Here is a 14,895-nt window from a genome sequence, read left to right as displayed (position 1 = left end):
CAGCAGCACTGACAGTTATATATATATAAAAAAAAAACCTGCACCCCCAAAAAAGGGGGGTAGCAGACACAAATCTCTCTATCTCTCACTATCTATTACTATCTATCACTATCTCTCACTATCTATCACTATCTATCACTATGACACTGCAGCAGCAGCGACAGTTATTTATATATAAAAAAACCCTGCACCCCCAAAAAGGGGGGGTAGCAGACACAAAATATAGCTCTCTCTGTCACTATCTCTCTATCTCTCTCTATCTCTCTCTCTCTATCTCTCTATCTCTCTATCACACTGCAGCAGCAGCAGGAAGTCTCAGGAAGTCAGATCCAGGAAGCGTCCAGCACGCTACAAGCAGTGAGCAGGTGATCAGGTAAGGTATTTGCAAGGATCAGGTAAGTATTAGCAAGGATCAGGTCGGTATTCACGGCAGACAGGCACGGTGACCGTTCTGCACGCTATTCCAGACCGGAATGGCGTCTGCAGCGCAGTCACCGTTAGTTTAAATGTCGCGCCTTGGCTGTGATTGGTCCGTGGGTCCCACGGACCAATCACAGCCTTGGGGGCAGGTGGGGTGAGGGTGGGGTGAGGTGTCATCGTCACCGATGACCCCCTCATGCCCCCTGACGCCCGGCGGTGATTGACACCTGTGTTACCAAGCGTCTGATTCGCTGGTAACACAGGAAAACGCTGTGAATGGCTGTTCACACTGAACAGCCAATCACAGCGATCGCCGACGGGGGGGCGACATCGCAGCCCCCCCTGGGCATGCAGGGACATGTCTGCTGTCAGGGACAGCAGACATCGTCCCTCTGTCACTGCGTCTCGAGACGCAGTGACAGTTTAAAGTCATGACGTATATATACGTCATGTGTCGGGAAGTACTTCCCGGCCATGACGTATATATACGTCAAATGTCGTGAAGGGGTTAATAAAAACTGGATTTTGTGGGGAGTGCCTTCTCCTGGCAATATTGTTATATTTTATGTTTTGTATTACTGTATAAATGAAATGTATCATCTACAATTGTGCATGTTGCAATTTACTATGTAATTGTTATTTTCTTTTAAGGCACATTGGTGCTTACCGTCAGCCCTTCTGGGTTGGCCTAGTGAACAGTGATCCTGATGAAGGCTTCACATGGTCAGATGGTACACCTGTAAGTAATTCATTGTATATAGTGATTGAATTATACATCTTTTTTAATACCGTTTATACTCAAGTATAAGACGACCCAAATATAAGCCGAGGCACCTAATTTTACCCCATAAACACGGGAAAAATCTGGTGCTGCATTTTAATTGGATGCCAGCCTCCTGCATTGAAGAAGCCTGTGCTTTGGGACCTGCAGCAGGAGCCAGGCGGTAAGTGAAGGGAGGGGGGGAGGGCCCGCACTGTGAATCAGTCCCGGGCCCCAAAATTCCTAGTGGCAATCCTGGCTCTGGTGCCTAATCCAGCGGAATGTAGGGTGCGGGTCTGATCATGCAGAGAGAGAAAGAGAGAGATGACAGGCTACCGCTGCCACTCTCCTCAGCCCAGCACACAGCACTGAGCAGCGTGTCCTGGACTGGGAAGAGAGACTGCTGCAGTGGCAGCCTGTCCTCTCTCTCCCACTGCCCAGCTCTCTGCAACAAGGAACAGGGTTGGTTAGATGCTCGTTTCCACGGGAGATTGCCCTTCTTCTCCTCCTCCTCAGTGGCATTGGCAGAGAGGGCGACAGTGCCGGTGGGAGGCTGTGTGACTTCATTGCGTCACGCCGCGCAGAAACAAGACGGGACCATATACAGGGCGCTATAACTGCCACAACACCCGCTGTGAATCACAGCAGCCTGTGCAGGTGGCCGGCGGTGGTCCCAAGCAAGAGGAGGGTGCCGGACATTAGGGTGTGTCTGTGCACACCCGGCACACCCCCTGCGCATGTCTATGCCTGATATACCTCCCCATAATGTGCTCTATGTTCTCAGCTGGAGTGCCGGATCAGAGTACATATGCCTCTCTATTATGAGCTGATTAATAATATATTTTCTCTGTTGTAGATGGGCTATGAGAACTGGGGATATGGAGAGCCAAACAACTTCCAGGAGCAAGAATTCTGTGGGGAGGTGCAGACTGATTTCCGCTTGTCCTGGAATGATAGAAACTGTGAACATCCTTCAAGCTGGATCTGTGAGCTGAGGAAAGGTACAGTACAGTGTGTACCTCTGAACATGTATGACTCTTTTACATCAGGCTTGCCTACTTTTCATCAGGCTTGCCTACTTTCCTCCAGGAATACGGGTCTGCTCCCGGGAAGGTGGGCAATTCTCCCGCATTCCGGTAATAGCCCCCACTCCTCCCATGCCCACTGGTTTAATTACCGGAAATCGCGGGTCTGCGGAGAGGGGGTGGGGCTAAAATGATGCAATAGCCCCCCCTCTCCGCGGCCCGTGAATCACGGGGCCAAGTGATATCAGCCTTGCTCCCGCCCCCCTGATGTGTTGCATCTCCGGGCTTCTCCCAGAGAGGTGAAATTGAAAGTAGACAAGTATGTTTTACATGTAAACACGGTTATCTCCATTAAATATTATGTTTGCTTTTGTGACCCATAAGGTCCATACACACTGGGCGATTTTGCCCAGTGCGTATGGACAGCGATGAGTGGGGGGAAAGCCACTCAGTGCATACACAGATGAAGCTGGGATCTTAACACCCAGGGAAACGTATTGATCTTTGCCTAACAGCCACTTGGTCCCCATACCCAGGTCACTGCACCTGATCAGGACATTCAATTGGGACCTTGCTCCTGAACATCTTGAGGTCCACTTTGAGGATAAGGAACTTGTGCCAACCATCTTGGTACTATAGCTATTGTTCCTAAGGGATACGGTCACAAGGTCGACAAGCATTAGGTCGACATGACATGACTGAAGGTCAAAAGAAGGGGTAATCCTGGGTTGCTGTGCAGTGTGAACGTGTAACCCGGGTCCCATTCACACTGTATGGAGGAGGCAGCGCTTGGAGCGCTCCATCTCCCCACCCCAGGCCTCCAAGCTGCTGCAGCAGTATGCAGCTTCATAAAAATAGTTTCCCCCCCTGCCACCTCTTCTGCTTCATATTAGGCGAACTACAAGTCACAGTAATGCCGCAGCCACCCCTTCCCCCTGGCGGCACGGGTCTACCTATCCCTGCATATTATACAGCTGTGGCACTTTAAGTCGCAGCATGCCCTTTTCTCCAGTTCTTGGAATACCACAACTCCCAGCAGGGCATCCCCAGCTGCAATGCAATTAACTGTAGCCTATTAAGCAGTGGTGGGACTACAAGTCCCAGAGGGTATCTCTCAGCTGCTCTGAAATTATCTGCCCTAGCTTATGAAATTACATGACTCATGGCCAACCCCCTGATGACACAAGCCCCCCCCCCCCCCCCCCCCCCGTGACACAAGGCCCACTCCTGGTAATGCTAGGCCCACTCCCTGTAACGCTAGGCCCACTCCTGGCAACGCTAGGCCCGCCACATGACTTTTACTTTTCTCCCTGAAATAATTTTTCAAAAGCAGGCAACCCTGATCTATGGTGAGTTCTGAGATTCTATGCAGGGCCAAGGCAGTGCTGTAAAAAAGATGTGACAACTAAAATGGTGCATGGCCTACATCACAAAACGTACCAGGAAAGACTGAAAGATCTTAATATGTATAGTTTAGTGCAGAGAAGGGAAAGAGGGGACATGATAGAAACTTTCACATATACAGTATCAAGTGCTTTAACAAGGTACAGGTGGGAGACATTCTTCACAGGAAGAGGAGCAACAGAACACGAGGACATGCACTGACACTAGAGGGAGGAAGATTCAGGGGAAATGTGAGGAAGAATTACTTCAGAGAAAGAGTAGTAGATAAGTGGAATAGCCTCCCATCAGAGGTGGTAGAGGCAAATACAGTAGTACAATTTAAACATGCTTGGGATAAGCATACTGATATCCTTACAAAGAAATAAGGATCAAATATGGTTTGAGGTAACGTGTTTAAAAAGGGGCAGACTAGATGGGTCAAGTGGTTCTTATCTGCTGTCCAATTCTATGTTGCTATTGTCCAATCTCTATTTCTTTATTACAAGTTTCTTATATAGCACAGCTAATTCTATTTATATCCTCTATCATACCACTGCCCCATCCTGTATCCCCACCTGCCCTTCCAGAAGCTGCAGGAGACTCACAATTTTTGTGGTAGTCACCCAAAATCCTAGAAGAGTTGGCGGCTCTCCTGGATCCTGCCCATTTCCTAGTGAAGCGGACAGAATGTGTGATACTCACTGGCAATAACCACAAGAATAGGGCGGGACTAAGTAAATGGTATTACATCATTTAGCTCCGCCCCCTCAGTGCAGACCACGAATCACTGGTCTTTCTCTGTGTTGGGGGTGGATCCTAAAAGAAGGCTGTTTGTCCATGCCCCTCAAAGTGACCTTCAGGGTCTCGACTCTGGGGTTTGGCAAAATGAACTAGATTATATTGCTACTAATGCTATCTATCTATCTATCTATCTATCTATCTATCTATCTATCTATCTATCTATCTATCTATCTCAGGGTTGCCGACCCTCCCGGAATTTGCGGGAGTCTCCCGAAAATCGGGTCCTTCCTCCCGGCCCCCGGAAGGGTGGGCAACCCTCCCGGAATCAGGGGGACCCCCACTGAGCCCCCCGATCGCGGCATTTATATGCCGCAATCCGCGGGTCTCAGGGGAGGGGGCGGAGCTAAAACGGCACAATCGTGAAGAGGATTTTTTGAAAGTCGGCAACCCTGATCTATCTATCTATCTATCTATCTATCTATCTTTCTATCTCAGGGTTGCCGACCCTCCCGGAATTTGCGGGAGTCTCCCGAAAATTGGGTCCTTCCTCCCGGCCCCCGGAAGGGTGGGCAACCCTCCCGGAATCAGGGGGACCCCCACTGAGCCCCCCAATCGCGGCATTTATATGCCGCAATCCGCGGGTCTCAGGGGAGGGGGCGGAGCTAAAACGGCACAATCGTGAAGAGGATTTTTTGAAAGTCGGCAACCCTAATCTATCTATCTATCTATCTATCTATCTATCTATCTATCTATCTATCTATCTATCTATCTATCTATCTATCTATCTATCAAAGGGCTAAATCATCCTCACCTCTTTTAGGTCAAGTACCACCAGTGACTAAATTATTCCTTAATAGAAAGTGAAACCAAAATGATGTGTGTCTCACACTGCTACAATCATGCCTCACAGTGCTCCTCTAATGCATCTGCCTGCTCCTCTCACACTGCTCACCTTGGGCCTTATTCTAGTTCACTCTTTCTTACAAATTCCTTCTTAGATGGACAAAACCATGTGCACTGCAGGTGGGGCAGATGTTACTTGTGCAGAGAGAGTTAGATTTGGGTGGGGTTTTACTTCAAAGTGAGATCTATATTGCAGTGTAAAAATAAAGCAGCAAGTATTTACCCTGCACAGAAGCAAAATAACTCACCCAAATCTAATTCTCTCTGCACATTTTACATCTGCCCCCCTGCAGTGCACATGGTTTTGTCCATCTATGAAGGATTTTTTTCAGAAAGAGTGAACTAGAATAAGGCCCTTTATGCCTGATACTGCTCCACTTGTGCCTCTCACTGCTCCCTTCATATAGCTCGCTTCATGCCTCATACTGTACTTCTCCCCTCACACTGCTCGCCTTGTATTTATTTTATCATAATTAAGACCAAACATTTGATTGTGGAATGGGTTCTGATGACAGTCATTGTTTTTTGATCCGGAAGTACATTGTCTCATCCAGGTTCTACTGTAATTAAGCTAACTCTATAATTTTATTCTCAGGTGTCAAAGTAAAGCCAGAGCCTACAAAACCCTCCGTGCCTGGTAAGGAGATTTTTTTTTCTTTGCATGACCTGACCAGGTGGAGACAGTGGCGCCAAGGGCAAGGGGAGGGTGTACAGTTTACCCAAGCCCAGGCATGTCAGAGGGCCCAGTGGAGATTTATACAACGGCCAACTACACAAAAAGAATGCTGCAGAGACAAGTTTCACTATCAGCTCTATTGATCGTGAATAAGTTAGATGAAACGGTACTCTTTACCTAGCACGGCGCCCGCGATTACAGTCGCGGGCGTCGGGGGTAAAAAATCGCGGGCATCGCGGGCAAATAAAAAACGGGTGCGACGCGATGCCCGCGATTTTCCCATAGGGATCAATGTTAAAAGTCAGATTGGTCGCGATTTTAGCGTTAATTGGCTCAATGCCCGCGATTTTTACATAGGAAACAATGTTAAATGGGCCACAGAGCCCTAATAGTCCCCCTGAAGTGTTAAATGGCCCCCACAATTTTTAACGCCACCCCACGATCAACGTGAACCCGAAGCGTGGCGAGCGCAGCGAGCCCGCGAGGGGCGGCGGTACGCGTCCTCCGACCTTTTCATACCCCCACTATCCACGTCGGCGTGGAGTTGAGAATAGAATAGTGTGGCGAGCGCAGCGAGCCACCGAGCCCGAAGCGTGGCGAGCGCAGCGAGCCCCGCGAGGGGACGCGGATACCTTCACAGTTATACGCGTCCCCTCGCGGGCTTCACAGGTGTCCGTGGCGACACGGACACCTGTGAAGCCCGCGAGGGGACGCGTTTACCTGTGAAGGTATCCGCGTCCCCTCGCGGGGCTCGCTGCGCTCGCCACGCTTCGGGCTCGGTGGCTCGCTGCGCTCGCCACACTATTCTATTCTCAACTCCACGCCGACGTGGATAGTGGGGGTATGAAAAGGTCGGAGGACGCGTACCACCGCCCCTCGCGGGCTCGCTGCGCTCGCCACGCTTCGGGTTCACGTTGATCGTGGGGTGGCGTTAAAAATTGTGGGGGCCATTTAACACTTCAGGGGGACTATTAGAGCTCTGTGGCCCATTTAACATTGTTTCCTATGTAAAAATCGCGACCAATCTGACTTTTAACACTAAAATCGCGACCAATCTGATTTTTAACATTGGTCCCTATGGGAAATCGCGGCCATCGCGGGCATCGCATCGCACCCGTTTTTTAGTGCATGCGATGGTCGCGATGGTCGCGATGGGCGCCGTGCTAGGTAAAGAGTACCGATGAAACAATTAGTTTGTAAGCTCAGTTAGTCATATATACCTCCAAAAATGTATGCAGAGTTGGAAGGTGTCTGAAGATGTGTTCAGCTGTGTGCTAAGGGGATTACCCACACCCTTCTAGTCACACATTATGCCACACTGTAATGCCCATTACACATTATGCCACATGCCGTAATGCACATTACACATTATGCCACACACCGTATTACACATTATGCCACATGCCGTAATGCACATTACACATTATGCCACACACAGTATTACCCATTATGCCACAGACCGTAATGCCTATTACACATTATACCACACCGTATTGCTTATTACATATTATACCACTTTTTTAATACCCATTACACATTTTGCCACACATCATTATGCCCATTATACCACACAATGTAAAGCTTGTTATATATTATACCACGTAATTATATTATAGCTATGTACCTCTCCCTCATTTCCACTATCAGACATGTGCCTCTCCTTCCCTACCTCCCTATCTCACCTTATGCACTTCACATGCTGTGACTCCCCTGAATGCCCTGTGAACCTACCATCCAGCTGCCACCTCCTTTTCAACTGTATTCGAATCGTAATGTGCCCTTGGCACCTGCCCGCAGCAAAAGCCAGATTCAGATCAGGGTAGCCGTGTACACTTGTCTGTGTGCTTCTCTTGCAAGATTATCCACTGCAGTGAGTGCCTCTCAGAACTTAAATAAGGTCAGTTGCAGTCTATCAAAAATGTGGAGGCAGCGCTCGTACTGACACCGGTACACTTGGCAATGCCAGAGGCGCCATGCACTGCAGACAGGGAGGGAAGGATGCTTGCGCAGCTACGCCAAGCCTCAGTTTTTTCTCTGCACCTGCTCAGTGGCTTGGCACAGCAGCATCCCGGCAGCAGTGTTCCCTGCAGACTGCGCTGGGTACCCCAATCAACTGCGGGGGCGGCCGGACAATTGTTCCACCACTGGGTTTGGCCCCCTCCCCTTTAAAAAAAAAAAAAATACACCAAGTGATTTATTTTTTGTGGTAGGTGGGGAGGGGGCCAAACCCAGTGGCGGAACAGGTTCTATACCAAGTGGCAGAATAAATTGAGCATTTTGGCAAGGCTGGCCATGGAAGTCGGCCCAGTGGGACATTTCCTAAATACCGGTGTCCCAATCCATCCATAGTTCTAGCAGTGGCAGCTGCTGTTGTGCTGGGGCAAAAGACAGTGGGACATAGAACCTAGAGATAAAATATGTTATGAACACCGTGAAACAACTAAGAGTAATGAGACGGACTAGTAAATGTAAATGTCTATGTAAATGTATATGTTAAATGTTAAATGTTGAATGTTAAATGTTGTACGTAAAAGAATACAAGTGTATATATGTGAGATATAGGACATACATGCTGTATGCCAAATATATCCAAATGTATGTAACTGTTTTAAAAACGTAATAAAAATTTATAAAAAAAAAAAAAAAGAAGACAGTGGGACAAAGGGATGGTAGTTGTGCACTGCTCCTCTGGGAATGTTTTTCAAAGAGAGGCAAAGTAATAGACCTCAGTGCCAGTATTAGTTATAGTAATACTAGTCTGAGCCTCTATAAAACATTTAACTAGAAGCCAGCCCTTGTGGTGGATCATGGATGGGCTGAATTTCGTGGGGCCTGACCATGTTCCCCTTGGGACCTGCCGGGCCTTGGGGCATGTCAAGATTGCATTGTAGGAAATCTGTGCCTGATACTAACCATCATGATCTCGCCTGCTGAGATAGTCACTATGCCTATTTATATCTGTATCTAGATATCTATTATTGCCATATGAAGTTATACAAGTTCTACTTAGTCAACTAGAAGAGATTGGCCTACATCATCAGCATCTATTTGCACAAGCCTTCAGGCACCCACAATTAATACGGTATCCAGTCGATGGGTAGACAGCTTCCAGGTCGACAGTCAGTAGATCGACCACTATAGGTCGACACATGGAAAAGGTCAACATACAATAGGTTGACTGACAAATGGTGGACATGCCAATGGTCGACACTGGAAAAGGTCAATGAGGGTTTTTAATGATTTTTTTTCAAAACCGACTTTTTTCATAAACGAGATCATAAAAGTGCTTGAAGCATAGTGAGCAAACGAGCCATGCCAGGGTACGTGTAACACTGGTGTGAATTTAGATTTTTTTTTTTATCTAAATTTTTATTTTAATTTAGATTTTTTTTTTTTTACCCCTGGACATAATAGAATATAAACTCACAAATGATGGTTGGATAATTCAGGATGATACACAGTACTTTGTCAGCAAGGAGGAGATGACCATGGATAAAGCGCGAGAATTTTGTAAAAAGAATTCCGGGGACCTTACTACCATCAGCAGTCAAACAGAAAGGAAATTGCTCTGGAAATATGTAAGTTCTCTATATTAATATATTATTCAAGGGGATGTAATTATACAACGGCAACAGTGGAAATCATAAGGTCCACAACTACATGTGGAATGTCGTATTGTCAACAGTTATAGAAACATAGAACGTGATGGCAGATAAGAACCACTTGGCCCCTTTTTAACTTTTGGTAAACTATACTAGGGTTGCCAATCCTGGGATCGGCAGGTTCCAAGGATTTTTCCCTAAAATTGCCTTGACTTGAATACCGCACTGCTCTTGCGCCACTCCTGGCCACACTGCAGGCACACAGTGGGTCAGTGATCCGGTTATCTGCACTTCCGGGTTGCACTGGGCGCCCCTACAGATGCTAGAAGCGCCCTGACAGATGCTAGAGTTTGTCTCCACTAAGACGGTAGCCATTTTTCGAGGAGCGCAGGGTCTCTGTACATAGAAAGAGACTCTGAGCCCCTGAGTCCCCCCCCCCCCCCCACGACCCCTTATCCCAGCTCCTGTGTTTAATTTTTTTAAATTGTAGATGGCGGGGATCCAACGGGAGATAGTCGGCCGAAGGGGTGCTCTGCCACGCTTACCCCACTTACCGGGTCCTGTCCACTCGGCCCATCCCTCCTGTGCCCCCCCATCACACATCCTTCCTGTGTCCCCCATTACACATCCCCCCGTGCCCCCGTCACACATCCCTCCTGTGCCCCATCACACACATCCCTCCTGTGCTCCCATCACACAAATCCCTACTGTGCCACCCCGTCACACACAATCCTCTAGTGCAGTGGTCAGGGAACAGGGGTAATGGACGGTCGCACGGCCAAGACACAGCCGGGCATGCATATGAATCAATACAAATTTTGTACCACACACAGCCATTCATCATTATCATCAATCATCAATTGCTGCCAGGCTGTGTACCGTACTAGCAGGATATATTATCAATTTCTTGGGGTACAGTGTGTAGTACAATTATATGATTTCCTTCCTTTCAAATCAAGGGGGTAACATCGGCGTATCTAAATATATTTTGGGGTAAAAGGTAAATCCCCCATCACACATCCCACCTGTGCCCCATCACATCCACACCTCCTGAGCCTGTGACCCACCAAAACACATACAACCTGGTGTAGGATTATCTGACTTTACACAGGAGGAATGATGCCGATAGGGACACCCCTCTGCTCCTACAGATGTACAGCAGCTAGCCTGGCAGAAGTTCTCTTGTGCTTCGCTCAGCACTCAGGTAATTCAGTCTGTGGCAGACTTTATAATCAATCTAAAAGCCTCTCAGCAATGCAAGCAGTGCTTTGCTATTAGGATTTTAGAATGATTATACAGCCTGCCAGAGACTGGATATGTTAAGAGGAGTCAGTGGAAGTGCTCGGGGCTGTGGAGCAGGAGGGACCAGGCGCTGCCCATTCTTCATGCTGCCAGCGCCGCTGCCTGTGTCGTAGTCAGACAGCCTAGCGCGGCGCCTCCCTGCTTTGCAGGACTTGCTGAGCGGGTAGCGCCGGCTCTGGACCTGATTTTCCTGGCAGTTCCCCCGGAAGGGCTCACATACATCTAGACACTTGATGTGCCATTATTTACATGTGATAAATCACATGCGATTTATGACATGTAAAATTCCCATGGTGCTGCAGGTGGAGGGAGCCAGGAGCCAGGAGCCGGGTGGAGGGAGCTGGGCTGCAGGACAATTTAAAAAACACCTACAAATGAATGGACAGCCACTGATTGGCTGAGAGAGCCTATTCATTTGGGCTGCCTATTCATTTGTATGGCTTTTTAAAATTCGCCCAGCTCTCTGCGTCCCCCTGTTCCGTGTCCCCGCCCGGCTCTCGAATGCTATTCATTATCTCAGAAACTTTTAAACTACTCATGTACCAATTGCTATTTCCCTCTAGACCATGGGTCCTCAAACTGCGGCCCTCCAGATGTTGTGAAACTACAAATCCCTGCATGCCTTGCCACAGTTTTGCTATAAGGGAGTGTTAAAACTGTGGCAAGGCATGCTGGGATTTGTAGTTTCACAACATCTGGAGGGCTGCAGTTTGAGGACCCATGCTCTAGACCAGGGATGGGGAACCTTCGGCCCTCCAGCTGTTGTTGAACTACACATCCCAGCATGCTCTGCTACAGTTTTGCTATGTAGCCATGCTAAAACTGTTGCAAAGCATGCTGGGATGTGTAGTTCAACAACAGCAGGAGGGCCGAAGGTTCCCCATTCCTGCTCTAGACTGTTTATAAGCAGGACCCTCTTACCTCTTTTGGCCAGATGTATCAAGCTTCAAAAAATGATGAAGTGAAGAGTGATAAACAACCTGTCAATCAGCTAAACCCAGACAGTAACATGACAGTTAGGAGCTGTCTGGCTGTTTATAATTCCATTTTATCATTTTTATAAAGCTTGATACATCTGGCTCTTTGTTATTACTCATTCTTATTTTGTTCCCAATGTAAAATATGCTGGTGCTATATAAGAAAATGTTATTATTAAGTCTTAGTAAGTGTAATGCAATGTATTAATGTAAAATATGTAACATTCTGATTTCAGTATATGTGTCTGTATTGTGCAATACAATGAGCCTGAATGATGATTGTAAGTAAAGCAAAAAGCAAGCAACTGTGCAAAACCATGCTGCACTGCAGTTGGGGCAGATGTGACCTGTGCAGAGAGTTAGATTTGTTTCGGGTGTGTTTTAACTGAAATCTAAATTGCAGAATAAAAATAAAGTCCTCTAACAAGTGTCGACTACATGCAAAAGCAGTCAATATTTTCCCTGCACAGAAAAAAATATAAATGTACTGTATTTGCCTAACTTGCATAGTAACATTTGCTTTTTATGCTTAACTTACAAACGTGAATCAGACCTAATATCCTGTGAATATTAACCTTGATTTTCTCCTTTAGGCTTTAAAGAATAGGAAGAGTTCTGCATTTTTCATTGGTTTAAAACTAGCAGTGGATAAAGAATTTAAGTAAGTGAAGCTTGTATCGTCATTATCTAACGTGCATTACTAGCAAACATGCTTGTGGGGTTCAGGGCTCTATTTTGTGTGGCTAGAGAATAGAGATACATTCTTACCGTTAGTTGTCCGAATCTGTACCCCTTATTTAAGGTGCAGGGTAAAAAGTAACATTGGTGATACCAAACTTGCTGACATTCCAGGAACTGGGAGAGGCCGCAGTGGAGGTTAGATCAGGATCTCAGTCAAGGGTGTCTGACACCGGCTGCGCTAAACCAGTTGTAGCCTTGTAGCCCAAAAGTGCTGAAGCTGCGGCAGGTACTAGTGCCTGCTGGCTCTATCAAATATGATGCGCTCCATTTTTTTATGGTGCAATGTCCGTTTATCTGTCCACACATACCCACATCCTATAATGTAGTTACATAGTGTCTCCCAAGCTCACTCATCCACCTCTCTCTCCCTAATGCTCTCACACTTTCTTTCACTGACATTCCCTATCTTCTTGACATACTCTCTCTCCCTAATACTGTCTCTCTCTCTCTCTCTTTCTCTCTCTCTTCCTGGCACTCTCTTTTACTTAAAATACATCCCTCCCTCTCTACCTCTGACACGGCCTGTCTCACTCTCGATCTGATACTCTCTACCTGACCCTGGAAGCTGCTCTATCAAATTAGTAATGCTCCTCAGGAACATTTTGTCCCTTTATTCCATAAAGTGGGACTTCATCAGGGGTAAAAGGTCTCTTCATCCCCCCCGCTGGCATCACAACCAGATAAGCTAAATATTTTTCTACGTATTTTTAATTGAATTGTATTGTTTTAAATAAATGTCCTTTTTTTAAAAAAAACAATGGGGCAGATGCGCTGCTATAATACTTCCTGCTTCGCCTCATTAACGAGGCGAAGCAGGAAGGGACATCGACAAGATGTATTAACATCTTGTCTGCCGAAGCGGGGGAGCGTTAACTCCCCCCTTCGGCGATGTCCCTTTCTGGAGATAGCGCATCAGTTAATACTGATGCGCTATCTCCTGTCCCCCGGCCGGACACACTGGGCATTCGCGGGATCTCGCTGTTCACGCGAGATCCCCAGCACAGCCCAGACCTAACAGCAGGGACAGCGCTGTCCCTGCTGTTTAGATAGGGCTTCGCCAGCCTGATGCTGGCGAAGCCAAACCCAGCTTCGTGCGGAACGGTCAGCGATGCTGACCGTTCATACATTCGGCCTGCTATCATTTAGATAGCAGCGCCGATATGGACAGGGGAGCATAGCGCCCCTGTCCATTACCGCATCCCGGCTCTATCATACATGGGGGAGAAGCGGTATCAGTGCACATAACGTGCGCTGATACCCTTCTTCCCCATAACGACGGATAATACATCTGCCCCAAGGTGATCACTATGTGCATTTAAATTAGTTTAACCACAAGGTGGCGTTGTTCACCAATTTATCTTTCATGCACAAGCACCTATATTATTTTTTTCACAAAGTCACATAATTTTTTGGATATATGATAACCTACCCCCTGTAATACTTCCCTCATGTCTGAAATGTTCCAATGAGACGGACAGAGAGGAACGAGGGAGACCTTTCAAAAGAGAGACAATGCTACATGTGAATTTTCAGCTATCTGCTGGTACGCTAAACTGTTTAAAAACACTGAAGGCACAGAAGCCATACCACTTTCTACACGTACTTCACTGTCCTACGGAAATTAGGACAACTTGATGACTTCTGACGACACAGCACAAATTCTGGAGTGTTTTATAACTTTATTGTTTGAGTCACGATTATTACATGTATAACTATTGTCACACTTCATACTAAATACTGGGAAACACTAACTGAGTGTAAGCGCCATAGATCACACATATATATATATATATATATATATACAAAATCTCCAATATTGCGTTTCTATAAAAGAGTGGTCGCTATTAATTAGACACTTAGTTCCCTACCAGCAGGAACTCACAATTTTTCGAATACCCACAAAAGTGTCTTTCGACGCCCTATGTATAGTATGTAATGTCCATAAAAGATATATCAATTAAAATATGAAATAATGATATGCTTGTAGCTTCTTGATTTCTGGAACAGTTTTCTGTTTGTTTTGAAATATTTTGATCAATACCCAACGCGTTTCGTTCCGGAACTTCATCAGGGTTTTTTTTGTCTCTTTAAGTATTATTGTCTCTCATAAATTATGGATGCAGACATTATCTCCCCAATGGTGACGTTCAGTGACCTTCGATTACTTAGTGGGAAATAAGGCCTTCACAAAAAATAGCCTCTTTCTGAGGTAGAAGTTCTCCTATATTATGGGTGAAAAAAGTTTATTCCACCTCAGAAATGCTGTCAACTTGGTAGTCCAGTTGTAAGCAAGTAAACAGACTCAGGTGGTGGTTCCAGGTCTATGTGTGTTCCTTGTGTACTCCTTAGTGTCCAGCCAGCATTG

At 46.6% G+C, this 14,895-nt stretch overlaps 1 protein-coding gene across 1 annotated transcript in view; it reads left to right on the top strand.

Moving 5' to 3' along the window:
* The window catches only part of LOC146081230 (macrophage mannose receptor 1-like), a 146,663-nt gene that overhangs the window by 71,843 nt on the left and 59,925 nt on the right, over positions 1 to 14,895 (top strand). The window contains exons 14-18 of the mRNA XM_083189335.1: positions 1,072 to 1,159; positions 2,037 to 2,181; positions 5,828 to 5,869; positions 9,323 to 9,486; positions 12,383 to 12,450. Coding sequence (XP_083045461.1) covers positions 1,072 to 1,159; positions 2,037 to 2,181; positions 5,828 to 5,869; positions 9,323 to 9,486; positions 12,383 to 12,450 — 507 coding nt within the window. The remainder of the gene's footprint in view (positions 1 to 1,071; positions 1,160 to 2,036; positions 2,182 to 5,827; positions 5,870 to 9,322; positions 9,487 to 12,382; positions 12,451 to 14,895) is intronic.

Source organism: Crinia signifera, chromosome 5 (assembly GCF_055691185.1).
Source record: "Crinia signifera chromosome 5, ASM5569118v1, whole genome shotgun sequence".
Classification (NCBI taxonomy): domain Eukaryota; kingdom Metazoa; phylum Chordata; class Amphibia; order Anura; family Myobatrachidae; genus Crinia; species Crinia signifera.
This window is presented reverse-complemented; position numbering and strand designations above follow the sequence as displayed.